This window comes from Paecilomyces variotii (assembly GCF_004022145.1).
Source record: "Paecilomyces variotii strain CBS 101075 chromosome Unknown C8Q69scaffold_10, whole genome shotgun sequence".
NCBI lineage: Eukaryota > Fungi > Ascomycota > Eurotiomycetes > Eurotiales > Thermoascaceae > Paecilomyces > Paecilomyces variotii.
In genome coordinates this window covers 343441-370124 of record NW_021167149.1, presented here as the reverse complement: position 1 = coordinate 370124, position 26684 = coordinate 343441, and the positions used below count along the sequence as shown (strand labels likewise).

Genomic DNA, 26684 nt, shown 5'->3' with positions numbered 1-26684 from the left:
TGCCTTTGGAATTCCAATGGAACGAATAATAATTCATCCTCGTATCCAAGTTACTACTCTATGGTACTTACTCGTACTCTACTCTACTCTACTGCTATTATTCCCGCCACGATGTGATGTAGTTTGAACCAAACCCTCACATTTGATTTTCTCTCTCCCGCCCTCTCCCCTCTTGGAGATTTGACCCCACGCTCGTGGTAGTTACTCAGATATTATTATTAGTAGTGTATCTCCCCGATAAAACCACAGCGTCGGGCATCATCCATCCTGCTCGAAACTAGGTAGTTAACTATTAATGAAACTACTGCTTCAGGCTGCTTGAATTCGGGGTCTGATAGGCCGTCACGACTCACTCGAGTACGTAACCAGGAGGACAGGGCGAAGAAATTAATTATTGAAACGAAAAGTTCGTCCAGACGCGCAACGACCAGCAGCAGTTGGTGTACCTGAGCGATCCTTGCATCGGCTCTAGAACGGCCGCTGCGAATTGCATACATCCGGCTTCTACTGTCACGGCCATTCCGGAATGACATGATTGGATTCGCATAGCATCTCTCTCTCTGTTTCGAGTCTCGACTCTCTAGTAGAGATCAGAATAACAATAATAATACACGCTAGAACAGCTGGTTTGAGAGATTATTAGACCCGACCAGCTCGTGCCTGAGCTGACAGCAACCATGTCCGCGCCGGCCATTCGTTATCAGCAGCGCGTTCCACCCCCCGCCATCTCGCGTGGTCCCGTCTCGGTTGAGCCGCCATCGACCGGTCGACTATCCTATCTTTGCATTATCATCTCCCTGCTTCGTGACTATCTACTCCCTGCGTAGAGTATCTGGTCTGAATCATAAGTACCATATAACCCGCATCAGCATCCGCATCAGCATCATCATGAAACCTCATCATCTCCACTGTCCCTCTCGCCCGAATGTGGCGACGTCGGCTCCATGATTTTTCTGGAAGACCCCGACACCGGCCGTGGCCACTCCGGATGCGGTAAGGCTCCCTTTCTCTCCGGCCAACGACAGCGCTCAGCGTGCGATCTGGGATCGTCCAGCCATCGCACAACCGGCCGAGTTCCCAACGTGGCTGTGGGATGGATACCCTAGGTATCTATCTAGGAGACAAACGATGAAGACAGGAAAAAAAACCGCATCGAACAAAACACACCAGGGCTGAGCGATTATTCCCAGGAATCAGCATCTGAGTCAAAAGGCATAAGAATAGAAGCAGTACCATCGAGCAGTTACTCCGTAGTTAGTTCAACGGTGGGAACGCGATCGCTGCGGGTGGCACCGACTAGACCCGAACTGGCCTCTTTAGTGGCAAGCCCCATCGGATAAGTTAGTCAGTTACTCACTCTAGACTCACAGTACGGAATCGATACTCTATAGTAAAATGAATCGAAAAAAAAAAAAATGCCTCTCTATGTGATTTCCCCTCAAGTCTCCTGTCTCTTTTTTCTTTTTGCCTTTTTTTTCTTTTTCCCCTCACCGCGACACAGATCGTTTGGAGACGGAGCGATATTAGTATTACCCTTCAGGTCAATGTCTGCCCAATCCGCGCGCCTGCTCGCCCAGCCGGCCCTGCATTGCTTATCGCCTGGCACTGATTGGTCTGGCTGCCGCTCCATGACACACCATGCTGACAGATGAACTCGATCTTCTTGTTTCTGCCCGTCACAATCGCCCGCCATTACTCACCCACTCGAACGAACCAGGCGCCATGCAAAAATAATCCTCTCGTCCGATTTCCTGCTAGATATTATTAACTATCCTCTTGCGGATCGGCGGTTTTCGCCTTCGACGCAAAGTAAAAAATCCGGGGAGGCCTTCGTGCGGGGTTGGACTGGGAAAACCACCAAAACGAAAAAAAGAGCAGCATTGTTCCCTCCCGGTATCTACCATATCTAGATACTCATACCCTCGGAGCCGTTCCGTCTATGGTATCTTTCTCTATCTTCAACCTGGTCTATCACACGGGGAATGGCATCCCGCGCCCTTTTGTAGTACTATCCAAGCCACATGATGGCCGTTCTTTATTACTCGTAATCCAAAACAACCGATAGGAGCCTATCTACCAGCCCAAACCTAACCTTACCCCCCAAGTATCTATCAGCTCCATCCATCCGTCCACCTGGGCACCTCAAGCGAACTGCCCAACCAGGCAAGACACGAAAAGAAATCACGCTAGATAAGATATTCACAAGCCAGCTCCAACTGTTGATGCGCCACACCCGCATCTACCGATAGATAAGTAGGTAGAAAGAAAGAAAGAAGGAAGGAAGGAACCGCATCGTATCACTTCATGTGCCGAGGAGGACACCCCCCATGAGCCATTTTTTTTTTTTTCTTTCTTGGTCTAACCAGATCTTACAACCCCAGAAAAAAAGACAGAACTATTAACTTAGCTAGCTAGCTAGTTAGGTAACTGGGTTGGGTATGGGGTTAATATTCGTATTACATGTTGTTGTTATTGTTTCTTTTCCCGCTTCTTTCTTTTTTATCGATGGGTGTCTTCCCACCCTCCCCTCGTGTTAGCAAATTATACTGTAGATCGATAGACCCCAAGGTCGATCAGCGTAAGTTAACTAAACCATTAAATTTACTTGCCATAGATAATGCCCTTTATACTCGTAATGAGGCAAACGTGAGGGTCCACTTAGGCATCGAGAGAGAATAACCCTGTTGCTGGGGCCGAGCCGCAATTTATTCTCATAAACATTCCATAGTCAAGTTCTAGTTACCTAACCTCTGTATCCCAGTTTTCTTCCTCCAGTTGCTATTCGTCAATTCAAAAGAACTCATTTCGTGATAAAGTCAGCCAATCGTCAAAGTATATTGACTTTCCAGATCTCTGACAAGAGTAGGTATCGTGCCCATAAGAAAATGGCGGTCTAGTTAGCGGGACTAGATAAATCCTGTTTTTTTTTTTTTACAGGAGTGTTATGCACACGCTCTAGAATGACTTAGCTGATTGCTCGCGTTTGTTTTCTGTTCACAATATTACGAATTTATATCCTCAACGGATCTGGACACGGATTATATTGTACAAATAAGAAAGCAAGCTCAGAGGACTCATCTAGAAGTTCTTGAAGATCTTCCTCACCTTTCCATCCGCGTGAACTGACTGACAGAAGTCCCCCATTCTCTTTTCCATTGTCATGTTCTGCGGAATTGGATAGAGGAGCCATGATTGTTTAGTTTCTTCCGTTCAATATACTCTCTCGAAACCTGAATTTATCTATGATATGATATTGTCTCCGAGGCGGAGTCTATTAGCTGTAACGTATCAATATCTTGATCTGCAATTACGGAGGCTTCGTTGCCCTTCTTTTTCCTTAGCCGGAGAGGTATGGGGTGGTTTATTTCTTGCTGCTTGTAGTAGTATTCCTGTGTCTGTACACGACTACAAATGCTTATGCTACGTAGCCGGTAATTGTGGATCGTGGAGATGACGGGATTCAACGATCCAATCAACTTGTATGCATGGACAGGTGTATACATAGTCTAATTTCGGCATACGGATATTCCCTGGGACGTCTGGCAGCGAAGTAATCAATTATGCAAGTGTGTGTTTCTGTATTTCTGGACCTGCATGGCTAGCGTGTCTATCGATCTACCAGAGGGCACGTGCAATAATAAGAATTATCGGGCACCAGCTGGTGTTTCATAAATAGAACAAGATGGAACAAGGCGGGACTCCGTCATGTCAGCCATAATAAATGCTGAAAAGCCGTAATGCATAATAATATCGCTCCCAGTCCACAACGCGGCGTTGTTCCTGTAACTCGGCCATTAGGGCAGACTACACCATCAATGTCACAGTGACGAAATTAGCCACGTTTTATAATGACCCCGGACGCATGTCCATCGTCTCCATTCGGTGCCCTCTAGAATAGTTGCTCTGGGGCTCTTGTTATCGGACACTCCTGACTGGCTGCAGACGCTGGGCCGTTGATCGATCCCAGCGGCGATCCACCGTGTTTGGATAAAGGATCCGGCGCGGACCGGGAGATCTCCCTTGCTTATATACTCCTGAAGAACGAGGTTCTGTAGCTCTCAAGGTGGAGCATATTCATGCAAGACTGTAGAACGCACCTGCATAAGCTCGACCGAACGTTCACCTTATGCACGGTCTCTCCGCCGCCGCATCCAGCGGAGGATCCATTCCACCAGGATGCCCAGATCTTCCGACGTCTCCAAGACTTTTGCCAGCTTCTTCTGCAACTCCTGGACTTCCGGCCTCGGAGCACTGCTGTCTTGCGCTTCCTCGACGTCCCATAGGCCCTGGATCTGGTTGACCGAGACACGTCCATTGAGCCCAATTTCGATGTTCAGCGAACCCATCCGCACGTCGTTGCCTCCGGAAGCTAACGCTGAGCCCTTTCCTGGCTCTCGCTCGATCGGAAAGAGAAGCATGATCACGGGCGCTTGTCCAATCTGAGTCCGTAATGTAATGTCAACTTTGAGATTGTCCGTCTCTTTACTCGGATCCTCATCAACCGTTATATCCATGCTGTCCTCCGCTCTGTTCTCACCGAAATCTCTTAGAAGAGAACCCAGCCTGTCTTCTGTAGGGTCGTGGTTTGTCAAGACTGATACGTGTGTCCCAGACAACAACGATCCCGAAGGATGGTCGGAAGAAACCGCTGCCCTCGTAATCTTTGCATCTGGAGCTCTGACATTGTTTTCCCCCGAGCGAGAGAATACATTACGGAGGAGACTTTCTAGCAGTGCATACTGGCGAAGTATCTGAGTACATTTCTCGTCAGTCTCACACGCACGAGATAATCCTTTACAGGGCGATACTCACGGGGAAAATATCAGCAAGTTGGCGGGGATGCGAAAAGGGAAGATCTCGCAATGTTCGGCCAGCGACGGTCTCAAAGGCTTGAAAAGCGTAGGAATGCTGTTTATTCACTTGCTTGCCCTCTGAATCAAATGTAACAACGCTTTTTCTCAGTCTCTTGCCGCCCGGTCGATGCACCTCGTCCGAGGTGCTAGCCTCCGATGAAGCCGTCCAGGATGGCAACAAGAGCGCATCATACGTAACCATTTTGAACTCCTGAGGCAACTGAAGCCCCAAATGCCTGTATATATCAGAGGCTGCCAGGATGGGAACGTTGACAGCCGGCTCCAGCTTCGCCACGAACCTCCGGTTTGGAGTCTGTGAGCCAAGCATGCCCGAATCCAACGCCATGGAGTCTGCGTTGGCAGCAGCCGACGACGTCAAAGTAGGAGGTGGTTCAGCCCAGTTGACTAGCATGATCGAGGACTCGGCTTGGGAATCCGTTGACTCTCTGCCACCGGTATCCACGGATGTCAGTACGTCAGAGCCAACCCAGTCTTTCGAGACTCGAAGTGACGGATAGCCTTCTTCGCATTCAATTGTAACACTCCAAATGGCGTCCTCCGAAATTGGTTGCTCGTCCATCTCTTGTCCACCGACCTGGTCAACAACCATACTATCTTGGGATCTCTTCCTCTGCTTCGCGTCCAACGCTCGATGTTGCTCGACCCAATATTCCAAACCCAATCCGAAACGTCTTCCTTTGTGCAACGAAGGGCGGCCAACCCAGCCCTTACAAAGGTGCTCGTAAGTAGGCGTCCACCTTGGATGTTTCTTTTCTTCTTCCCATATCGTTCTAAGACTTTCATAGAGCGCCTCGGTCGCTTCGAAGCAGTTTACTTCTTGGCTGAGTCTATCCAGCCTAGCGAGCCGCTCCAAATTTCCATAGAAACCGTCCAATCGTTTCCAGATCCCCTGTTGCCGTTCTTCATCCGACTGCATGAGATCGCGCTTCAAGACAGCCGTAGCTTCATCTCGCCTCACACTTTCCTGGGCTTCTGGAGTGGCGTACGAAAGGCTCACGTCTTTCACGCTGTCTTGGCCTGGGTAAAACTCGATTTCCAGGTCGACTGAATTGCCAGCAATGCTAAGATTATTGTCCTGCCATATCGATTCGAATCCCGCCAGCTGACCAATTCTCTCGATGCCTTCCCTGCACACACCTCGACCTGCAACGCGCGTTCGAAGTAGCTGAACCACTTCTTCGATATGTTTCCTTCGCTCCTCGTCATTGTCTCGTGCTCCTCCAAGCCCTAATCCCTGCATCCCTAATGCATGGATATCATTCTCATGCATATGAGAGCCGATGAGAGCGTCCTGCGCTGCAGGTGACGGACTAATACCAGTATAGCCGCCCAGCGCTAACAGCGCTGAAGGAGAGCTGAAAGTCACTGGGTCATCCGCTGAAGTTGCAGCAGCCAAAGGGGTTGCGTTCTGATGAGACGCGCTTTGGTGATGACCATGAGCATGCCCCGAAGCAGATGGGGTTTTCATTGAGGGTGATTTATGTGACAAAGGCCGACCCATAGGTACAGAGGAAGGATGAGGTGAGGTTAGGTGGGTGGGTGTTGCCCCTGGGTTGGGTTTGGAAGATGGGGTTGCCATTTTTGATCTTTGGAGAACACAGAGGAAAGGACGAGATAGTAAACACAATCGCCAGTCAGGAACAGAGATATATGTGCCACAGTGAAAATTGGTTATCGGAAACCGAAACAGAGAGAATTGAGATTAGTTATGTCTTGCGATTGAATCAGGATCTATTCTTCTACGCCGTAGATCGAGAATTGCGACAGAGATTTCCACAGATTGCGACCTATGCTGGCCCTGAAATCGAGTCTCCAGGGCCAGTAGTAACTTGAACGAGAAGCACTGGGCTATATCGACCAGTGTCCTGAAGCTTCGGCGGCTAGATGAAGCTGCCGCCGCAAACACGCATACGCGCAGTCACATGAGTTTGCCGTGTTTGCTTCCGATCTTGACCTTCGTCATCGTTGATTTCGATCTTGAAATTTTGAAACTTCCATTGCGCCTATGCCATCGTCCTTTTCTGCTTTTTGTTTCATTGTTCTAATTTGAATTATGTTATTCTTTGGCTCCTTTACGCGCCAAGCGCTCAGAGGTCCGCGATGGAGTCAAATCCGGTCACTGTCCACATTGGATGGTTATCCGTACATAGTAAGTTCCGAAGAAGCTATCTTTTAACAATACCTAACAGACTTTTAGTATGTGTTTCGAGACGATAAGACACATACAGACAACCATGTCCTTTCCCTCCTACCTACTGAACCTCCAAATCCTGACTTATCCATCGGCACTACAAACGAACTGCCTCCTACTCCAGCTTCCTTCAAGGAAAACCCTTCTTTTCTAAGAATACTACAAGACGTTCTTTCTGAGCATGCGCACGAGGATCCAGAAGCTGTATCGCAGGCTCAGGTTATGGCTTCAACTTCTGGGGCCAACCTAGGTTCTGGCGGTGTCTTCTTTGCGCCTCAACAACACCGCAGGAAGCGACCCGGGTACGGCGGCGGCGGTGGCGCTGGCGGCGATTCTAGCGGAGGAGCAAGTGGTCAGGGAGGAGCTGGATCAGGAGGAAGAGGTGGTTGGATTCACATATCCGATTCCAGAAACCCTCCCGAGTATGGGAGGATCGCATCGTATGGACTTCCAACTTACTGATACATAGTATGGCATGAACTGATCGTGTTATAGCCCTGAAGATATATTTGGCAGTTTGGAAGTCGATTCAAATGGAGGGTTTGTGGGAGGAAACGGAAATTATCAGCCTAGCGGTACAAGTGCTGGCCCTACTATTTCATTAATCGGTATTGACTGACTGCTGACAGGAACATACCGAATTGTCACCCGCAACGGAATGTAAGTTTCGGAACAAAGATTTATGTCCAACATTGCTAATCTCCCTATATAGTCTCGGCCTCAGTCCATTCTTGAGAGAAAAGCTCGTCCAGAGGCTTAGAGCTCAAGACAAGTAGGTGCTAAATCATCTTATGAGTGACGATGGCGCATCATTTGCGCGCCCAACTTTGCCAAGGACGGCATTGTGGTATGGAATTAAGACCGTCATCTCTGGCTCCAACCTTGACGAGCTTTGTCAGTGGTGAGTCGGCCGGTCGCCCTTGTTTTCTGCGACGTATTTTTGTATAATATGAGAGCAATTTATTGATACTGCTCATATGTATATATAGCAGCGATATGTAAATATAACTCAACTTATTATTCTTAGATGCATTGCGATGGTCGTGCGTGGCCATTTATGCTGTTCTTGATGATCGCCTGCGGCCGCGGAACATTGTTGATCCACCCATTGTTTTCCGTCCCCTAGTAAGCCCCAGCGTGGCATCACCGGTATCCAAGCTCCATTGTTCAAGACCACTATCCCCGTCGGTTGCGAGCTCCTCATTCAAGATGGGGTCTTCCTTCTTCACATTGAGGTCTGTTCTGAGCCTCCTTTCTCTGCTTTTGGTTTTTCCCTTTTCTTCTGCTCTCAAGTTCGATCTCCCTGCGGTCTCCGGCCACAGTGGTAAGAATGAACGGTGCATCCGGAATTTCGTGTCAGCCAACCAGCTGGTGGTCGTGACCGCCATTGTAAGCGGTCACAGAGGTGATGGACAATCCGTCAACATGCATGTGAGTCGAATCGAGGACCTGCTTAATTGGACGATATCGGGGTAACTGACGATGTAAACAAAATTAGATCAAGGACGCACTTGGCAACGAGTATGGTCGACCGAAGGACATTGCAGGCGAGACTCGTCAGACCTTCACTTCCCTCGCGGACACCGCATTCGATGTTTGCTTCGAAAACCAGCTTGTTACACGCCGTACGTGTACCCGATCCTGAAGAGTGGTGGGAGATCGTTATCTGACGTTGATGGAAATAACAGAAGCTGTCGCGAATCCTTCCCGTCACATTGAACTCGATATTGACATTGGTGCCGATGCGCGGGACTGGAACAGCATCCAGGCTCACGAGAAGCTCAAGCCAGTTGAGACGGACCTTCGACGCATTGAGGAGCTGGTCTCGGAGATCGTTAATGAGATGGAGTACCTCAGACTCCGCGAGCAGAGACTGCGAGACACTAATGAGAGCACGAATGAACGAGTGAAATGGTTCGCCATTGGAACGATGGGTATGCTAGTCGGACTCGGCGCTTGGCAGGTTGTGTACCTGAGGGCGTACTTCAGGTGAGCATTTCTACGATCACTTTCCATGCATTTGCACCCGGGATATCGTCAGTGGACGAGGTCTAACATCTCCGCAGATCGAAGCACTTGATCTAGATTACTCTGTCCGTGACGTTATCCTACTGTAGAACGAGATACGAATGGTTTCTTGATGGTCAAAACTTGGTCTTGAATCCTGCTTGAGACATTTTATGTCGACCTTCGGAGTCTCGCGTTTCCTTTTCACGCGACACTGTTTTACATATCACAATTTAGCTTGCGAGACAATGAAGGTATCTTAATTCTGGGAGAGCGACTCAATATCATGAGTTGTACCGCATATTAGCAATTATGCCTTTTAGGTACAGCGATCAGGTTGAACATCACGGCACCTAATGTGCTTCCTTGCAAAAATTACTGACATTCCACATATATTCGATTGTCAATCGCGACAATCTGCTTTCGCCTGTCGCACATGCGGATTCTTGACCAGTTGTAGTCTACAATTATGCACAATCTAAGCCATCGCCTATCAGCCGTAATCCAAGCACAGAAGTACCAGCATCCCACAGTTTCGAGATTAGGCGTCCTAGGCGTCCAACCACACCATCTTTGAAGCTATTCTGCTCTTCTGCATATTCGGTTTTCGGGACCTGTTACTATTGGATGTCAGAATGGGCGGATGAGCTGGCGATGATTCAGATGTCTCGAAGCTGCATCGAGGCATTGTTTTACTCTGGGCTTCTTGTAGACTCCACTACTCCCATCTTATCTTATACAAGAGACGAGCCGTCTTCAAACTCAAGCCCATACCGAAGCGTACAAGCATACCGATACACTAAGGTCCTGTAACTAACTGATCCGTACTGTAACGCAGAGTAGTAAGATCTGCCAGAGTCAAAACGGTCAGCGCGGCTTAGCGCGCTTAGTGGCACTAGCGCTGACATCCCTGCTAAACTATAGAAAGCTCTTTTAACGGAGTAAATACGGAGTAACTACTACGTGGTGTGCTTTTTATCCTTGTCTTGCTGCGATGTTTAGCGGCACAGCAGACAAATTCGAGATAAGGAGATGATCAGCGTCGACTAAGTCCCAAGAGTGTCTGTCCCGCGTGGCTGTCCGATGCACAGGTGATGTTGCTACACGGATCCAACAACCGTATGCCGCGCAGGTCGCTTTTCTACCTTTATTGGCGGATGACAGGCCTCCATGGCTCTTCTGTGTGCTTCGGAGCATTCTTAGGACCTTTGGTGACAGACATGGGTCCAAGCGTCCGGTCAACGTTCGAGACCCAGGCTGAATCCAGGGAGTTAGGTAGGTCTGATTATTCCATAGAGTAAAGGACTGGTATCTTTAATCCTGTTTCTTGCAAGAAATAGTGTGAATTCCTTTCTCTTTTGACAAGTTCATGTCCTCTCTGCTCTTGTTTTTGATTCCCGTCAATTCTTCAAGTTACTCCTTTGTTGCATGTTATCATAAAACCACCTGACCTCGTTGTCCACGGGCCCTAATGTCTCTCGAACTGGAAAAGAGCCCTGGCATAGAGCCTCGCGTGCTAGAGTCCCCAGCCGAGTCGCGGCTCTCGGAGAGACCTTTCGCTGGGTCTTCAACCGATAAGTCGTTGGAGAAGAAACTCCTCTGGAAGTTGGACTTCAGAGTGATCCCGGCTCTATGGTTTCTGTTCTTGATTTCGTTTATAGATCGATCGAATGTCGGGTAAGTGTCATGCCTTTTCGGAAATAATATTATTGTTCTAATTTGGAGAAGAAATGCGAAGATTGCAGGAATGCCCAAGTCCCTTCATATGAAGGGTAACGATTACAATATCGCCGTGACAGTATTCACAGTTTCATATATTGCGTTTGGAGTCCCGGCGAACCTGGTATTCAAGAGATTTGGACCAAAGACACTTGCAGTCTTTATGTTCGCCTGGGGTAAGTGATGTTCTCTAGCATTGCGGGATCATTCACTCATGAGCTATTGCTAGGCCTCTGCACGTTAGGACAAGGGCTCACGACTACTGTATCTGGACTGATCGCATGTCGCTTTCTTATGGGCATGTTCGAGGCCGGCTTCGTTCCTGGTAAGTAGCAAGGCTATCATCCATCCGTTCGGATCGCTGACTTGTGAGGATAAGGCTGCGCTTACTTGATCGGAAGCTACTATAAGAAAGATGAGTTCCTTCGACGATATGCAATATTCTTCAGCGCGAACATGGCCGCAGGGGCTTTCAATGGAGTAAGTTCCGTCCTGACCAGGAAGAGAGTCCGTCGCTAATATGAAGTAGTTATTCTCCAGTGCCCTTTCCCATATGGACGGTGTTGGCGGATACGAAGGATGGCGTTGGTAAGTTCATACATCAAGTTTTCGTTGATGCAAACACTAACCAATCCTAGGATCTTCATCATGGAATCCATCATAACCATCGTTGTGAGTAGTGTTTGCTTCTGGATCATCGTCCCGTTCCCGGAGAAGGCCAGCTTTCTCGACAAAGACGAGAAGAGATTTCTCTTGGCTCGTCTCGAAGAAGATGGTGGAGGTAGCGCCCAGAACGACAAGATTGCCTTTCGTCGAGTACTACTAATGGCCGTTGACTGGAAGATCTGGATTTGGTAAGTTATCTTGTAGCTGTAACATCTCGTCTGGTACTGATCTATGTACAGTGTCCTGGCATACATGGCAGCGGAAGAGACTGCTAGCTCTCTGGTTGCCTTCCAGCCCACTATTCTAAAAGATCTCGGCTGGACTGCTGCATCCGCCCAAGTGCATACGATTCCAGTCTATGCGGTAGCTTTCGTGCTTACGCTCAGCAGTGCGTGGCTAAGTGATTACTTACGACAACGCTACAGCTTCACGCTGTTCGGGTCAATATTGATCATCATTGGCTGGGGTATTGAACTCGCGCAAGTGCCTGCTGCTGGAGCACGCTATGCGGGCATCTTCTTTACTGCCTCGGGAGCTTTTATCATGATGTCGACCATTGTGGTGTGGCTCTGCGTCAATGTGGGCAAGGGTGTAAAAAGGAGCGTCGCCATGGGCTTGCTTACTGGTTTTGGAAACTGCGGAGCTCTCATCTCTAGCAATGTTTTTATCGCTTCGCAGTCGCCACGGTACCCCGTTGGTTTCGGTGTTGGTCTTGCCTTTGGCATTGTTGGCAGCATCGCGGTTACAATCTACTATTGGTACCTGCGCCAGGAGAACCGTCGCCGGGATAAGCTCCAAAGCGTTAGTGGTAAGAGCTATACGCACGAGGAGCTGGATCGCATGCAGGGCCTTGGAGAAGGACATCCTGAGTTCAGATTTGAATTGTGAAGCCCATAGGTACGGAATGTTGGACCTAGGTATGACATCTAGTAGTTACAGCAAAATGTAACATCTCGCGAAGTAATCAATTATCACATTAACTGCCATGGTCCTATTGCTACCATTCAGAGTCTCCCGCGAAGTTAGTTCACACTGAAACCACTATCATCTAGTTGATTTCATCCAAACTACACCCCAGTGCTACTACATGGAACCATCCGCATGCAAGACTACCATAATCGGACAATGCGCAGGTCCATTAGAGAGCTGCGCTAATGAAGCCAATAACAGTTAGGGTCTTATGCAGGGACGAGGCTTTAAAGTTCACACCTATGATTAGCCGATGCTACTCTATTTTTTTTGTCTCCGAATGACTGGGGAATCGGGATCCGCACCGGACCCTTGTCACGTTATAGAAATGATCGACGCGCGCGCACTCCACGCTAGTGTTCGTTTTAGTGGTGTTGTATTGCTAGTAATTAGCAGGTATGAAGGGCATTTTCCAGGAAGTATTAAGTATGCGCAGTTGGCTTCCCGCTTGTGATCTGCGAGCTCATGTATACAAGCATTCTCACCTTGCTATCACATCATTCTAGGCTTCGGTACTTGGGGTCGCCCGTGGTGTCCGCGCTAATCGATGTCTGATCATTGATCGACGTGGGTATTGGAAACTCGGAGATATTAAAATGATGGAAATATTCTCTTTCTTTCGTGAGATGGGAAACGTCTGAATGTAGCAACGCGGGAAGGTCACCCGCAAATAATGATCATGAACAGGGGCATATATCAGGCTCAACCGGAGATGATTCGAGCACAGCAGGTTGTTGTCGAATGATATTAACAAGCCAGAGTTGCTACCACATCTGCCCTGTCTATGGTAGGAGTAGATGGCAACCTCTGAAGATCGTCACATAGTTGCATTGCTCCTGTTGGCGATCTACAGCCTTAGTTCTAGACGTCTTGAGTCCTATAATGGAATAATGGAAGGATAGCTATCAGGTTAGGGCGAAAAGTCGATAGTAAATTAGCGTGCTCATCACGCCCTTATGTCGAACTTCACAAGATTTGTTGGCTCTTTCAACACAGTTGGCAATCTTGGATGTGGTGACCCCTGATCCTCTCGGTGTCCGGAATCCCTGGACGGATTCCTTCTTCAAGGAACTGCAACATCATCTGTCGGAAAGGTTCTAGTGAAAACGAAATTTTCTTTCTGGCTAGGATCTAGCAATGAGGAGTCTATTCCATGTCAAGATTAGCTGCTGGTCTCTTCAGATAGGTGCCATTGACAGGCATAATGTGGCATCTCTAAACCTCTGACGATCCGTAACTGACGGCAAGCATCGCCCCAGAGACCTCATTCGTGATCATGTGCCATGCCACGATATGCCGTTATTATGAACCAGCAGGTTAGATCCTCTGTACACATGGTTACCATGCTATTGCCTGCATCCCTCCTTCTCCGATAGTGGAGGGTAGTAGAAGTTGAGTCTCAAAATAGGGGTTATCCTCAGAGATAGAGACATATTGTTCATGTTCTATACTTTTTGGTAGTCTTACACGCGATCTTCAGTGTACCAGTAGTATGGAAGCACTCTGCATATGAGCTTCTCGTGCCTGCTCAGTACGCATAGGCTCTTGCAACCAGCTCTGTCAAGAGTCAAGAAGGGATTTACTTATGAATCATTGATCATTTACGGGCCTCGACAGAATGGATACGCAGGGAAAAGGACCGATTTCTGTGCCCAACAAGGGCCCTATTTTCACAGTTTCGACTTCCATATTGACTTCCATTGCTGCCCTCCTAGTGATATACAGGCTTTCATGGGCATGGATGAGATCAACAAGGATTGCAGCAGACGATATAATAATAGCTGCTTCAATGGTGTGTGGAGATCATTTTCTGCTCAATTGTCATTATCGACTAATTGCATTTTCGAGGTTGTTCAAATTATCAATACGGTTGTGGGAGATATGGGTAGGTTCGACTCTATATCCAACGAATTGGCCCAAAAACTAAGTCTTTTCCTTAAGCGGTTCATTATTCATTTGGTCGGCATAAAGCAGATGTTCTGCGATCCGGCGGTAGCCTAGTTCTTGGGTTAAAGGTGAGAACAATCCAACCCGTCTTGCTGGAACATCGATTGACTAGTGGTATGTTCAGTACTTCTGGCTCTTCCAACTCTTCTACAAGGCCGTCCTTTGCCTCACAAAGGTTTCTTTCCTTACTTTCTACTTGAGGATCTTTCCCAGCAGGAAATTTCGCATCGTATGCTTCGTCACTATGGCCATCGTCATCTCGGGCACCTTCAGCTTCATTGTCGCGACAATATTCCAGTGCATTCCGATCGAATCCAATTGGAACAAACACATGCACAAATCCTGTGTCAACAATACTATCTTCCGCTGGAGCTGGGCTGGCTATAACACAGCGATGGATATTTGGATCTGTTTGATGCCTATGCCTCTGCTAGCGAGATTGCAGCTGGATACTATCCGCAAGATTGGCGTCATGATTGTGTTCAGTCTTGGTCTTTTCGTTTGCGTAACCAGTATCATCCGCATGCAAGCCATGGAGCAAAGCACCACGACGCATGATCCCACGTGGGGATCCTTTGATGCCTTGACCTGGAGCGCTATTGAAGCCAGTACTGGAATCATCTGCGCCTGTCTTCCTTTCCTCAAACACCCTATCAAACAGGCATTCCCTCGTTTATTCTCCTCATTTACTACCAGTCGCAGAACCCGCAGCAGACCTACCTACGGACTCAGCAAACTGGAATCCAGGAACAGAACTCAGGTCGGTGCTGGAGGTTCTGACGCATGGAACGATACTGCTAACAATGCTTGGACGAATGTCGACAACGACAATGGCAGCACGGGCAGTCAGGAGCCAATTGCTCACAATCAGATCATTATGAAGACGGATATTTCGTTGAAAACAGACTATGTTCCTTTCCCGCCGAGGGGCAACGAAAAGTCCTCCGTCTAAGAGATGTGCCAACAGGTTGCAGTTACGGAGAGTGGTACAAGTCTATAGCACGGCAACGTGTCTTTTCTCTACGGCACTAAACATTGGCTACCTAAGACAATACTGTATATAGGGTACACATCGTTCGTCTTTACTTTCAGTGCTACAACACCTAAATGACCACCCAGAGTGAGATATAAAAGATGGATGTGTGTTTCATTAGACATAAGAGTCAGCGTATATGGTATAGTATGACCCGTACAATACAATGGCTTTTCCTGGAATCTCCTAGATGCTCACAAGAGTACCGATAATTCTGGGTTTGTGAAAGTCCTTCCGAGCTATTTACATATCATGTTCGCCGTGCACAATCATAGCCTATACTAGAATACACCAATAGCTACCGGCAATTGGTCCTTTTATCGCAGATTATGATAATCCTCAAGGGCGAATCATATCTATCTAGTTAGCGTTATATGTGATCCGGGCCGAAGAATAAACTTCGTCAGATCCCCACGGGATTTTCGTCTCCTAATGTGATGCCCCATCATGCCTCCACGAGAATTATGATCAGAACTCAGGATTAGGTCCACTCATCTATCTGTGGAGGCAAATTGTGATATCCTCCAGACTCTCCACATAAATAGGTGTCGTGCTCTCTGATCGTGATGAAAATAAGGAAATTCACAGGACGGAGTAATTAGTGGGTAGTGGTCTAGACCTTCCGAACAATATCTTTGTTAGACAATACATGTTGCATACTAGTTTGTATTTATTGTTACAAGGCGTTACAGCCAGAGGATACGGCGGCTGTTTGTGATCCCTGCTAGGAACGGAACAACCAGCCATCCCACCGTTACTTTGATGCTTAAGTTAACCCCGCGGGTGGTGCCGAATTATGCATCTAAAAAGCAGTCTCATCCGACTTTTTCCAGTTACAGAAATGGCGGGAAGTAGTATTCCGTCCTGTATTAGAAGTAGGCAATGTCTGCATCTAAGGAATAGCCCGGATTGCCTAATGATGGGGGCTGATGTACATACAATACATTTCATAGAGTTTATCATTGGCCCCCTCGTGAATAGTAGATCGTATGGGTGTATAGTTTCAGCCAGTCTGTACTCTCTGTCCAATCTCTTCTGTGAGCTGAAACAAGATGATATCCAATCACAGGAACGCGTTGTCTTTCATGCTGCACACACATTGTTCTCCCATCAGTATCTCGAAACGTGGCGTGCGTCTGATGTTAAGGCATCCAGACTAAATGCTTATACCTATTTCTATGCGTCTCTAGATTCCGTGTGGGGTTACACGAGAACGTTTGCAGGTTCGGTCCCATTGCTGCTTCGATTGGACATATGCATCGGCCTTAACTATACCATGTGGCATCAGAACACGGGCCTTTACTCGATCTGAAGCGCACTAGGCGAGAATAATAACGATGGTCTCAATAGCGGGCCTGATTCCATCTGCAGGAGTGAGGGGCTCATCATGGGATTTTGGAATTGCAGACGAGCGCATGCTCCGGAAGGGATGTGGCCAGGCATCGAGAACGTGAAAATTCTCTTTGAATGAGACATATTGCCGTTTATCCGATCTCTTCAGAGGGTATCCGAGACTTTCTCATTCTAGATAGTCAGCTGGGCTATCTGAGTAGGCAATTCAGAGTACTAGTCAAATACTAATCTGCTAGATGTTGGTAGATATATCATCTTTCGAACACCTGTTTTGTTTCGAGCTTTCTGCGCGTTCTTTGTCTCTGTTCTATGGAGCAGAAATTTGCCTATCTACACGCCAAGCCCAGTCTGTCTAATTGAGATGTCTACTCTGTCTGACATGTCAGGCACGGGTAGTCCCTATGTCGTTGCCGATGCGTTCCTTGAAGCTCTTGCGGAGGTACGTTATGGTGCAATTCAAGCAGAGACCTGTCTGTGTGCCTCCTCGAGAAAGGAGACTAACACCACTACAGGGCGGAGTCGACTATCTCTTCACTGTTCTTGGCTCGGATCATCCCAGCATTATTGAGGCATATGTCAGAAGACAGAATGTGCTTAAGCGGGAATTTCCGCGGATGATATTGTTCCAGCATGAGGTATCGTGCCCAGTCGCCTAATATGATGATCATCTCGACTAATGAGGGAAAATTTGGTCTTAGTTTGCGGCAATGTCTGCAGCTGATGGTTACGCCAGGATCACTCATCGGCCGGCGTGCGTCGTTGCCCATGTCGATGTCGGTACCGCGGCACTGGGGCAAGGGTTACACAATGCTTCCAGTGGACGTGCCCCTGTTTTGATCTTTGCTGGAATAGCGCCTTCTACTCTTAACGGGGAGGCGCCTGGGTCCCGATCAGAGAGCATGTGCAATGGTACCAGGATATCCCCAACCAAGCCGCCATCGTTTCACCCTACAGTCGCTACAGTGCAGAGATCAAATCCGCTAAGCATGTTCAGACCGTAGTCCACCGGGCCTTACTTATGGCTACAACTGGTTCTCCAGGACCGGTGTACCTAACAGCAACTCGTGAGGTTCTGGCTGAGCCCATCGAGTCTCTTGACTCTCGCCGGACTCCTTTGCCTTCCTGCACATTAGGAGCATTACCAGGAGATGCAGTGGAACTGATTGGTGATGCTTTGCTGCAGAGCACAGCACCTCTTGTTATCACCGGTTACCTTGGACGGAATCACCAAGCCGTGAAGAACCTGGTCCGTCTAGCTGATTTGCTTAAGGGTATCAGAGTCTTCGACTCGGAACTGCGTGAAGTGTGTTTTCCTGCAGACCATCCTGCTTATGTGACTCGTGGGACCGGTGCTGCTAAAGCAGTTCAGACTGCGGATGTCATCCTCGTTCTCGATGCAGATGTCCCCTGGATCCCCTTCAGGGTCCGACCGTCTCAATCTGCGAGAATCATTCATATCGACCTTGACCCCAGGAAAGAACGAATGAACCTTTTTGACATTGGCGCATCTGCTACGTATCATGCAGACTGTGCTTCCGCTCTAGGACAGCTTGATGAATATATATCGAAATCTGAGAAGCTCGCATCATTGAAAGAGACTCTTGACAGACGCTGGGAAGAGCTGAAGTACTCTCATGCTCAAGGCAAAGAAACCATTGATGCTCGAGCAGCAAAGTTACTAGATACCCCGGAGCATCCCTGCAATATCGACTTCCTCTGCAGCAAAATTCGTTCGACCGTTCCTGAAGATACAATATTCGTCACGGATTCAGTGACGAACCAAGTCCCCATGACTGAACAGCTTCAACTCACTCGCCCGGGTTCACACCTTACAAAGGGCGGCAGCGGTCTGGGCTGGGCTGGAGGTGCTGCAATCGGAGTTAAACTCGCGACGGCGCTATACGACATCTCTGATCGTCCGAACATTCGTCGCAAGACAGACGGTGATGTTGGGACGAGTCCATTCGTCTGCATGATTACTGGGGATGGCAGCTTCGTCTTTTCTGTACCAACAGCTGTCTACTGGGCCAGCTACCGTTATGGGTGTCCTTTCTTAACTGTGATATTGAACAATGGAGGCTGGCGCGCGACGCGTCAGTGTATCACAGATGTCCATCCACAGGGCTTGGCTACTGGAGTCTCGAATGCAGACTTAGGTATCTCCCTCGAACAAGATGGTCCAGACTACGGTCAAGTTGCGAAAGCGGCTGCCAACGGGAACCTGTGGACAAAGAAGGTCGAGCGAGTGGCAGACTTGGAAGAGGTACTGAAGGAAGCAGTCAGTGTAGTCCTTGACAGGAAGATATCCGCAGTGGTGGATGTCGTGATCAGATAACGAATGACATCGGTTTAGAAATATATAGTTGCATAGTTGCTCATTTCAATTTGGCATTTCAGCCTTAAAATATAGATAATATTGACAAGTAACTACCTAGGTAGAAATTTGAAAAGCCAGCTCCTATGACAGACCTGGGGTTCAATTGAACTTACTCTGTTGTATTCACATTTATTGTAGTCTAGTAATCTCGAGTCCTTTGATGACCTCCGAAACTGCGGGTGCAAACAGAGCAAACTGGCGAAGTCCGTATGATGTCAAAGTGTCCGCCTCTAAACCGCCGGAGTTTAGTAATTATTTTGCAAAGCTACCTCATTACCCCAGACCCTCCGACTGGAATCAATCCATTTCCAGAAACAACTATTTTCCAGTCTAGTTTTTTTCTTTTTTCTGGCTGGGGTCCAATAACACAAAAATCAAATAACAATGTCTGCCTCCAGACTCATCCGCTTTGTGCGGCCATCCGCCTTTTCCGCATCTCCTCTTACCCGATCTTTCGGTACAACGGCCATTCGATCCAAAGATCTCAATGAACGCGCTCACCCTACTACCCCAGAGCACAGAGAACATCAGACGAAGAAGCCGCTGAATCCGCATGTGACGAACACCACTTCTACGCAGACCAATGACTTTCCCAAAGTCGGAGAAAAGAACGCTCCGCCCGAACTTCTTAAGTCGGTTGACCCCAATTACAAACCGGCGGATCCGTATCCGGGCAAAATTGAACACTTCACTGGCGGGAGACAGCAGCCTGGAACCCGGAAGCCAGAATTGGGTGTTGGTGAGATCGAAGGCGTGACATTCAAGGTTGAACCGCTTCGGCGCGAGGGAGAGGATCCCTCCACGATGAGGGCGCGTTTGTTGTGTATGTCCGAATGAGAATCCATCGTCGACGATGGCTAGAAGAACAGCTGCTGACAAGACATAATAATTTCAAGACCAGAGCCGCAAGCGCGGTATCCTCGAGACCGATCTTCTCCTGTCCACCTTTGCGGACGCTCGTCTGGGCAACATGACGCCCGAGCAGATGCAGGAATACGACCGCTTCTTGGACGAAAACGACTGGGATATTTACTATTGGGCGACTCAGGACCCGGAGAGCCCTGAAGCCGCTGCTGCTGCCGCGTCGCCGTCGAAAGAGCCCCAGGACGTTCCCACAGAGAACTGGAAAGAAGGTGCTGCAAAGTCAGGCGAATGGGCGCAGACCGTTGGCGCTTTCAAGCCCGCTTATCGACCCGTTCCATCTCGATGGGCTGATTCCTGGATTTTGAAAGAGCTGAGAGAGCATGTGCGCGACAAGAGCGCCGCTGGCTTCCATGCTGCAAAGGACAAGAAGACTGGAGGCGGTCTTGGACGTATGCCCAATGTTCAGGTCTTCGGACGCTAAGTTCTTGACATCTACCTTTTCTCTGAACTTATAGAAGTTCGTATACATACGGCAGTGATGTATGCTAGGGTTTGAGATGGGCCGTGGTATTCTTAAGCCGTCCCATCCATATATGTACAGTAGATCTATTATTTTTATAATGCGATGTATTCTGCTACTGGATATATGCCTTCAACAGATTTATAGTGGGAATTAGATAATTACTCCATCTGTCCGTACCGAGGGAACTGTTTTCATAGTATCTGGTTCTCGGTTCCTTCTCCAGTGCCTCCCGTTGCGGAAGCCTCTCCACAACTTACACTTGATATTTTCTATCCTTTCAACCCATATAAGATGTATTTCTTCGCATTATGTATTTCAAGTCTCCTAGCAAAAAGCAAGATTCTATTATGGCGATCGATAATTCCCCTAGCTCGCGTTACAGGGTGCGATATCTGATTTGCAGTACTCGTATACTACCAATCACGTGATCACATCTTACCTCCCGGACCTCATGTTTAGAGACCAAAATCATACATAAGCTTACTATACAAAAGTATATATGGTTAGTAGCTAGAGAATATCACTCTTAAGAGTTTTATGAGAAGATTCATTGTTCGACTCAAGGTGTGGGCTGGCTTTACGTTTTGGGAGTTTTTGGATGTTTCGGGTAGGTATCTCTACCTATCTATGGAAGCATGGAAGTTTCCCAGGCAATACATAAGGTTAGACGATGTCTGGTAATATGTGGACTTTTAGGCGGTACTAAGAATATCTGATTTCATGGCCAACCACATAGGATTAATCCAGCTACAATACACCAGTCCCAGTTCCAATGACTCACTTCAAACAAGTCATCTACGTTCAGAACGCCGACACCGCTTCGGATCAAGAAACTCCATACACTATTTCTCACAGAAATTGGCCAGTTAGGAGTATTCCAGTATCTAGCTTTCAGCCTTTTTTCCGTAGCAATGCTGATTTGCTTTTTAATGGATTTAATTTGCCGTGGAGTGAACCGACCAGCCGGTGGCCAACCCACCGAGGCCTGCATGGAAGTGCTTGCATAGTAGGAGTTTTCGACAGTATATCTCGGATTCTGAATGTCATCCAGTGGTGCATCATAGAATATGTCACGATGTGTTGAATTGGCCTCCACCATCTCAAAGGGTGCATTACCTGTGACCACCACTGTGAGAGGCCGTGATACAAATCTTCGATTGCGGCAATCCCAGTAAGATAGCCAATCTTTTTGACGAAAATGTTCGAGTTGTTGCTGAAGCAATGACCACATGGCAGCGCCGTTGCTCTTCATGTCGAGGAGTAGTATCAACGAGGTGTCAGGGCTGCTATCGAAGACCCCAATAGCAGAATTGTATAGAGGACGATTCGTATCTGTTTGCGACTGCATGTTTTGTTTTGCAAGAATGATCATCAACGGGTGTAAGTAGAGAGTCTGTAAGGTCCAGTCTGATCTCAGTGACACCACCGTATGCCCAACGAGTATATCTTCTGCTGTCCCATCCAGCCAAATATCAGCTTCGACGCTTATACAACCAGCGTATAATGCATCAAAAAGTGGAACCCGCCTCCAATAATCATTATGGGAGTGACAAGGGATAGGGTTGATGTCGCGACTGAAATTGTCGGGCCAAGAATAGAGGGTCCCAACAACACTCTGCGGACCTTCCCAGTTCTCGATAATCTCTGAAAGACCGTTGCGAGGGCCGATTGGTCTCAGTCGAGATACCAATACAGTTACAAGGTAGACCCATATCCTATGCAGTGTCAATGGGAATAGGAGTCTGCTGCCAAAGGCCACTTACGCCAGGAACACTACTGAAATCGTCGACACGACTGCTAGTATCAACAAGGTGCTATTCAAACATGCGCGCCGTTTCCCTACTGATTCAGGATTGAACTTTTCTCGGAAAGCATTCCATGTCAGTGGGCTACGTCTCTCCGTCGGGGGACTTCTTTGAAACAATCCCATCTTTTCGAGACCTCACGCATGTCCGCAAAAGTGATGTTATCGCCAAATGAGATCCAAATCCAGTCATGATGCTGCAAAGTAGACATCCGATTGTGTATCGGTACTCTCTAGTTGCGACTATGAGATTGTTTAGGGAACCGTTGCAGAGAAAGTGTGTCTATCTCAAGTGACTTGAGACATGCTGTCAGCGAACGAGCGTAGAAGGCAGCATGGACGAAACGAGACTGTTATGATATAGTGATGACTTAGAATGATAGTAGTCTTTGAAGGGGGACCATTTCGAATGTTGAACTGAGACCATGAGTCAAGAACCATTCGTTGCTGCTTCTGTGGTTTCTCCTGAAGAGGAAAGTGCGTGCTTCATCAGGCAGTTAGTTCATGTGATACACTTCCATATCGCAGAATCCTCGATGAACTGAGGGTATGGCAGCAGCCCGGAGGGAATTTCCTTAATGATCTTCCACATTTAAATCTGCTGAGATAACCAGTAATCCCTATAAATAATTAACAAAGGACTTGTACCTAGGTAGGTTAGGTATGTATGAACGATTGGAAGTCCAACGCCACTTCCGCAACGGGCTAGCGTGACGTCAAACAGACCCCGGTTCCTGACGGCTGAGTCAGCCATCACGTGGCACCGGCTTGCCGAACCGCTCGCTTAGGCAAAGGTTAGGGCACGAACCCGCACACACGGCGCAAAGTGCGCTTAGGGCTTACCCGGATACCTTAGTAGTACTTGCTACTCTTCGCTGCCGTCGTCGAATTTATCCCAGCCCCAGAGTCAAAGACATTGCTCCGCCCGTTAATCCTCCTCATCCGTCTCGAGGTTCCTTCTTCATCTCTTGACTCCGATCATGGCTGAGCAGCTGATCCACCGCGGAACCCTCGAGGGCCACAATGGCTGGGTTACCAGCCTGGCGACCTCGCTCGAGAAGTAAGGATATATACGACCGTCGCAAGAAGCGAAGAAATGGGATTCTGACTGCTGTGATAGCCCCAACATGCTGCTCTCCGCTTCTCGCGACAAGACCCTGATCATCTGGAACCTCACCCGCGATGAGCAGGCCTACGGCTACCCCAAGCGCAGCCTGCAGGGTCACTCCCACATCGTCTCCGACTGTGTATGTTTCGAACAAGAGTTTTTGGACGGAATTGGAAGGATATTTGGCTGACCGTACCAGGTCATCTCCTCTGACGGTGCCTACGCTCTGTCCGCTTCGTGGGACAAGACTCTGCGTCTGTGGGAGCTCTCCACCGGAAACACCACCCGCACCTTCGTCGGCCACACCAACGATGTCCTCTCCGTTTCCTTCTCCGCTGACAACCGTCAAATCGTCTCTGGTTCCCGTGACCGAACGATCAAGCTCTGGAACACCCTGGGTGACTGCAAGTTCACCATCACCGACAAGGGCCACTCCGAGTGGGTTTCCTGCGTCCGCTTCAGCCCCAACCCCCAGAACCCGGTCATCGTGTCCGCTGGTTGGGACAAGCTCGTCAAGGTACGATTTATTTTACTTTACATGTGCGCGGGGAGGAATTTATACCAGATGATGTTTTGCATTCTACGTATTTGCTACTTCAGAGCCCCGAAAGGGGCCATGAGACAAACAATCACCATATGCCCTGATGGACAAGATATATATCTTGCTTGGTTCTATTTGCAGAGAAGTCACGGAATCCATTGAGCTGACATGAACTTCTAGGTTTGGGAGCTCGCTTCTTGCCGTCTCCAGACCGACCACATCGGCCACACTGGCTACATCAACACCGTCACCATCTCTCCCGATGGATCCCTTTGCGCTTCCGGTGGTAAGGACGGTACCACCATGCTGTGGGACCTTAACGAGTCCAAGCACCTCTACTCTCTCCAGGCCGGTGACGAGATCCACGCCCTCGTTTTCTCCCCCAACCGCTACTGGCTGTGCGCTGCCACCAGCAGCAGCATCACCATCTTCGACCTCGAGAAGAAGAGCAAGGTTGACGAGCTCCGACCCGAGTACGTCGAGAAGGGCAAGAAGAGCCGCGAGCCCGAGTGTATCTCCCTGGCCTGGTCTGCGGACGGCCAGACCCTGTTCGCCGGTTACACCGACAACAAGATCCGTGCTTGGGGTGTTATGTCGAGGGCTTAAATGACGATCACCGCAGCGGATGAAAGGGCAAAAGGAGATTTAGGAATGGTTGGGATGGATGAGCGATGAGCAATGAAACACTCTGGACCGGCCCAAGAATTTTTCGGGTGTCGGATATCCTGACATGTCTGGGTGTATTCGAATTTTTTTCCTTCACGAAAAAAGTCGATTGTCTGGAATCTTGAAAAGGATGCCATGTGATGTTCTAATACCATTCAAGACAAAAAAAAGACATCAAAAATTTTATATCCTCCATACTCTCATCGTCTCCTAGGCCCTTGGGCGATCGCCTCGGCGTTACTTTGTCTATTTACGATATTGGGTTATAGGGCACGTTAGGGGTGCTGCACAAAAAAGAGGAATTTCTTGAGCCATGCATTTGCTTCGTAAATACATGTAGAGATGAGATCATTATATGAGCTACCAATCGTGATTCTATTTCCAGGGTAGCTGAACAAGAAAAATAGAAAAGTCTGCACAGCTATTCGTACATGTACATACATATATTGTTCCAGAGCAACTCATTTCTTTCCAATCCTCTTCAGAGCTGTGTCCGCCATATCGATTCCATCGTCGAACCCTATTCCCTTTGCCAATGCTTTTGCATCCTGGTAGTATTTTTCTGCTAGATCACGCTTGTCCTGCAACTCCGCCAACTCGCCCAGGTTGTACGTAGCCACGACGCAGGAGACATCACAATCCTCGTCCCTCACGGGCGGCTGGACCTTGGCTGCGACGTCGATTGCCATCTGAGCCCATTTCTTGGCCGATTCGATGAGCTGCTCACGCGTCACGGGGTTCTCTTTCGATGGGCGAATAGGCTGCTGTGCTCGTCCGGCCATTGCAGTCGCGACATTGTTCAAAAGAACGACTTGTTTACAGGTTGTTGCGTCACCATCGACTTGCTTGACCATGCCCAGCGCTTGCATGAACAGCGGGATGGAGAGCTCGTACTTCTCCTGGTTGATGTATGTCGTCCCAAGTTCGGTTAGGGCCGTAGCGATCTCCGAGAGGTTCAGCCAGGCGTCGTTATCCTCGTTCACGCCTCCAACGGGAAGACCAAGATCCTGGCGGCGTTTCATTTCCTTAAGGCAGAGTTCTACCGCAGCTATCTGAGCGGCTTCTGCCTTCTTTTCATCCTGCATATAGTCACCGGCATATAGCTCGGCGAGTTTCATGCCCATTCCCACGATCTTCTTGAGGGTCTTGTCCCGTTGTCGCTCCTCGTACTCCTCCAGATCTCTCTGTTTCTGCTGTTCTTCAAGCACTTCAGGATCATTGATCTCAATGGTTTCCGTCTTCCCTGCAAGTTCCTTGTCGGCAATGGCTTTGTTCTTCCGTCCCTCGTCAACCCATTTCAAACTTTCCGCCTTTGTCCGCTCCAGAACTTGAGTCGCTTGTTTAATCAGCCCGGCCTTTTCCAGCATAAGAGCGACCTGAAGTCTAATACCCAGCACCTCGTCTGAGTACGGGTGCATCCCATGCGCTAATGCTGTCCTGAGGGCCAATTTGTATGAATCCAGCGCCCTCTGAGGGTCCATATCAATCTCCGTATAGTAGATCGCGGTCCGTAGGGCATCAGCCACTTCCGGCGGGAACTTGTGGAACACTGGTTCAATGCGCGTGAGCCGAATGTAGGTGACATATGCGAAGAAAGCAGTCGCTCCAGCCACTGATAGCAGGGCGAATGGGAGAAGGATCGGATTCTTGCGCCATATTCCTTTCGAAGCCTCCCGGAAGCCGAGCTTCATGCGCTGCGCGAAGCTGAGAGATCGATTCTGAGACTGCGGGTATCTGTTCAGTGTCTGCGAGACATGCGGCCGGCCGTCTTTGATTCCAGCACCAGGTCGACTGTTGGTCAGGAATGATCGAGTCGTGGATTGTCGGTATTGAAGAGGTAATCGTGGTGGGAAGGCGCCTATGCGCCGCGGCGCTCTGCTGAGCATCGTGGTTCGAAGATGTCGTATCTCACCACTCTCGCGAAGGACTAATTGCTCCTCAAAAATCAATATCTGCTAGCGGTGACGCTTTGAAAGAATTTGCGTCCAGCCGAGAGAACGATTATTTCAACAGCTCCAGACGATCGCCGATGGTTGTTTCGC

The 26684-nt window shown here is 48.6% G+C and overlaps 11 protein-coding genes across 11 annotated transcripts; 8 read left to right on the top strand and 3 right to left on the bottom strand.

Moving 5' to 3' along the window:
- Positions 1-1942: 1942 nt before the first annotated feature.
- C8Q69DRAFT_475547 (hypothetical protein) lies at positions 1943-2698 on the top strand. Its single transcript, XM_028631200.1, has one exon. It carries the CDS (start codon positions 2461-2463, stop codon positions 2677-2679), a length of 219 nt encoding a protein of 72 aa, XP_028482862.1. The 5' UTR covers positions 1943-2460; the 3' UTR covers positions 2680-2698.
- Positions 2699-3813: 1115 nt separating this feature from the next.
- On the bottom strand, positions 3814-6727 carry C8Q69DRAFT_63226 (mediator of RNA polymerase II transcription subunit 1-domain-containing protein). The gene is made up of 2 exons (XM_028633860.1): positions 4813-6727; positions 3814-4751 (listed from the first exon to the last, which is right to left on the bottom strand). The coding sequence occupies exons 1-2, from the start codon at positions 6451-6453 to the stop codon at positions 4125-4127; spliced, it is 2268 nt and encodes a 755-aa protein (XP_028482861.1). The 5' UTR covers positions 6454-6727; the 3' UTR covers positions 3814-4124.
- Positions 6728-6795: 68 nt separating this feature from the next.
- C8Q69DRAFT_475542 (hypothetical protein) lies at positions 6796-8226 on the top strand. Its single transcript, XM_028631199.1, has 5 exons — positions 6796-7023; positions 7072-7505; positions 7561-7640; positions 7695-7725; positions 7778-8226. Exons 1-5 carry the CDS (start codon positions 6928-6930, stop codon positions 7839-7841), a joined length of 705 nt encoding a protein of 234 aa, XP_028482860.1. The 5' UTR covers positions 6796-6927; the 3' UTR covers positions 7842-8226.
- C8Q69DRAFT_63223 (endoplasmic reticulum vesicle protein 25) lies at positions 8162-9379 on the top strand. Its single transcript, XM_028633859.1, has 3 exons — positions 8162-8496; positions 8564-8690; positions 8754-9379. Exons 1-3 carry the CDS (start codon positions 8275-8277, stop codon positions 9056-9058), a joined length of 654 nt encoding a protein of 217 aa, XP_028482859.1. The 5' UTR covers positions 8162-8274; the 3' UTR covers positions 9059-9379.
- A 1027-nt stretch (positions 9380-10406) lies between these two features.
- On the top strand, positions 10407-12443 carry C8Q69DRAFT_63134 (putative vitamin H transporter). Its single transcript, XM_028633858.1, has 7 exons — positions 10407-10749; positions 10801-10967; positions 11021-11116; positions 11171-11271; positions 11321-11379; positions 11430-11645; positions 11697-12443. Exons 1-7 carry the CDS (start codon positions 10544-10546, stop codon positions 12343-12345), a joined length of 1494 nt encoding a protein of 497 aa, XP_028482858.1. The 5' UTR covers positions 10407-10543; the 3' UTR covers positions 12346-12443.
- A 2174-nt stretch (positions 12444-14617) lies between these two features.
- Positions 14618-15362, top strand: C8Q69DRAFT_513509 (hypothetical protein; the record flags this gene model as incomplete). The annotated part of the gene is made up of 1 exon (XM_028633316.1): positions 14618-15362. One exon carries the CDS (start codon positions 14618-14620, stop codon positions 15323-15325), a length of 708 nt encoding a protein of 235 aa, XP_028482857.1. The 3' UTR covers positions 15326-15362.
- A 1776-nt stretch (positions 15363-17138) lies between these two features.
- C8Q69DRAFT_487917 (putative acetolactate synthase) lies at positions 17139-19094 on the top strand (the record flags this gene model as incomplete). Its single annotated transcript, XM_028632022.1, has 4 exons — positions 17139-17198; positions 17272-17394; positions 17458-17660; positions 17714-19094. 4 exons carry the CDS (start codon positions 17139-17141, stop codon positions 19092-19094), a joined length of 1767 nt encoding a protein of 588 aa, XP_028482856.1.
- Positions 19095-19404: 310 nt separating this feature from the next.
- Positions 19405-20670, top strand: C8Q69DRAFT_475532 (succinate dehydrogenase assembly factor 2). The gene is made up of 2 exons (XM_028631198.1): positions 19405-19959; positions 20033-20670. Exons 1-2 carry the CDS (start codon positions 19521-19523, stop codon positions 20479-20481), a joined length of 888 nt encoding a protein of 295 aa, XP_028482855.1. The 5' UTR covers positions 19405-19520; the 3' UTR covers positions 20482-20670.
- A 591-nt stretch (positions 20671-21261) lies between these two features.
- C8Q69DRAFT_446712 (hypothetical protein) lies at positions 21262-21871 on the bottom strand (the record flags this gene model as incomplete). The annotated part of the gene is made up of 2 exons (XM_028629154.1): positions 21262-21270; positions 21305-21871. The coding sequence occupies 2 exons, from the start codon at positions 21869-21871 to the stop codon at positions 21262-21264; spliced, it is 576 nt and encodes a 191-aa protein (XP_028482854.1).
- A 1273-nt stretch (positions 21872-23144) lies between these two features.
- Positions 23145-24843, top strand: C8Q69DRAFT_62913 (WD40-repeat-containing domain protein). The gene is made up of 4 exons (XM_028633854.1): positions 23145-23387; positions 23448-23574; positions 23635-23952; positions 24157-24843. Exons 1-4 carry the CDS (start codon positions 23308-23310, stop codon positions 24580-24582), a joined length of 951 nt encoding a protein of 316 aa, XP_028482853.1. The 5' UTR covers positions 23145-23307; the 3' UTR covers positions 24583-24843.
- C8Q69DRAFT_62914 (TPR domain protein) lies at positions 24844-26683 on the bottom strand. Its single transcript, XM_028633855.1, has one exon. It carries the CDS (start codon positions 26526-26528, stop codon positions 25104-25106), a length of 1425 nt encoding a protein of 474 aa, XP_028482852.1. The 5' UTR covers positions 26529-26683; the 3' UTR covers positions 24844-25103.
- Position 26684: the final 1 nt, after the last annotated feature.

Bases quoted from the DNA above. Each gene is read 5' to 3' on its own strand.
- C8Q69DRAFT_63226 (XM_028633860.1), bottom strand. From the start codon at position 6,453: ATGGCAACCCCATCTTCCAAACCCAACCCAGGGGCAACACCCACCCAC. The intron at 4,752-4,812 runs GTGAGTATCGCC...AAATGTACTCAG, and splicing joins AACTTGCTGATATTTTCCCC to ATACTTCGCCAGTATGCACT.
- C8Q69DRAFT_63223 (XM_028633859.1), top strand. From the start codon at position 8,275: ATGGGGTCTTCCTTCTTCACATTGAGGTCTGTTCTGAGCCTCCTTTCT. The intron at 8,497-8,563 runs GTGAGTCGAATC...AAACAAAATTAG, and splicing joins GACAATCCGTCAACATGCAT to ATCAAGGACGCACTTGGCAA. The intron at 8,691-8,753 runs GTACGTGTACCC...TGGAAATAACAG, and splicing joins AAACCAGCTTGTTACACGCC to AAGCTGTCGCGAATCCTTCC.
- C8Q69DRAFT_475532 (XM_028631198.1), top strand. From the start codon at position 19,521: ATGTCTGCCTCCAGACTCATCCGCTTTGTGCGGCCATCCGCCTTTTCC. The intron at 19,960-20,032 runs GTATGTCCGAAT...AATAATTTCAAG, and splicing joins GATGAGGGCGCGTTTGTTGT to ACCAGAGCCGCAAGCGCGGT.
- C8Q69DRAFT_475542 (XM_028631199.1), top strand. From the start codon at position 6,928: ATGTTATTCTTTGGCTCCTTTACGCGCCAAGCGCTCAGAGGTCCGCGA. The intron at 7,024-7,071 runs GTAAGTTCCGAA...ACAGACTTTTAG, and splicing joins TGGATGGTTATCCGTACATA to TATGTGTTTCGAGACGATAA. The intron at 7,641-7,694 runs GTACAAGTGCTG...GACTGCTGACAG, and splicing joins CGGAAATTATCAGCCTAGCG to GAACATACCGAATTGTCACC.
- C8Q69DRAFT_63134 (XM_028633858.1), top strand. From the start codon at position 10,544: ATGTCTCTCGAACTGGAAAAGAGCCCTGGCATAGAGCCTCGCGTGCTA. The intron at 11,117-11,170 runs GTAAGTAGCAAG...TGTGAGGATAAG, and splicing joins CGAGGCCGGCTTCGTTCCTG to GCTGCGCTTACTTGATCGGA. The intron at 11,272-11,320 runs GTAAGTTCCGTC...AATATGAAGTAG, and splicing joins CCGCAGGGGCTTTCAATGGA to TTATTCTCCAGTGCCCTTTC.
- C8Q69DRAFT_62913 (XM_028633854.1), top strand. From the start codon at position 23,308: ATGGCTGAGCAGCTGATCCACCGCGGAACCCTCGAGGGCCACAATGGC. The intron at 23,575-23,634 runs GTATGTTTCGAA...TGACCGTACCAG, and splicing joins CCCACATCGTCTCCGACTGT to GTCATCTCCTCTGACGGTGC. The intron at 23,953-24,156 runs GTACGATTTATT...ATGAACTTCTAG, and splicing joins GTTGGGACAAGCTCGTCAAG to GTTTGGGAGCTCGCTTCTTG.
- C8Q69DRAFT_62914 (XM_028633855.1), bottom strand. From the start codon at position 26,528: ATGCTCAGCAGAGCGCCGCGGCGCATAGGCGCCTTCCCACCACGATTA.
- C8Q69DRAFT_475547 (XM_028631200.1), top strand. From the start codon at position 2,461: ATGTTGTTGTTATTGTTTCTTTTCCCGCTTCTTTCTTTTTTATCGATG.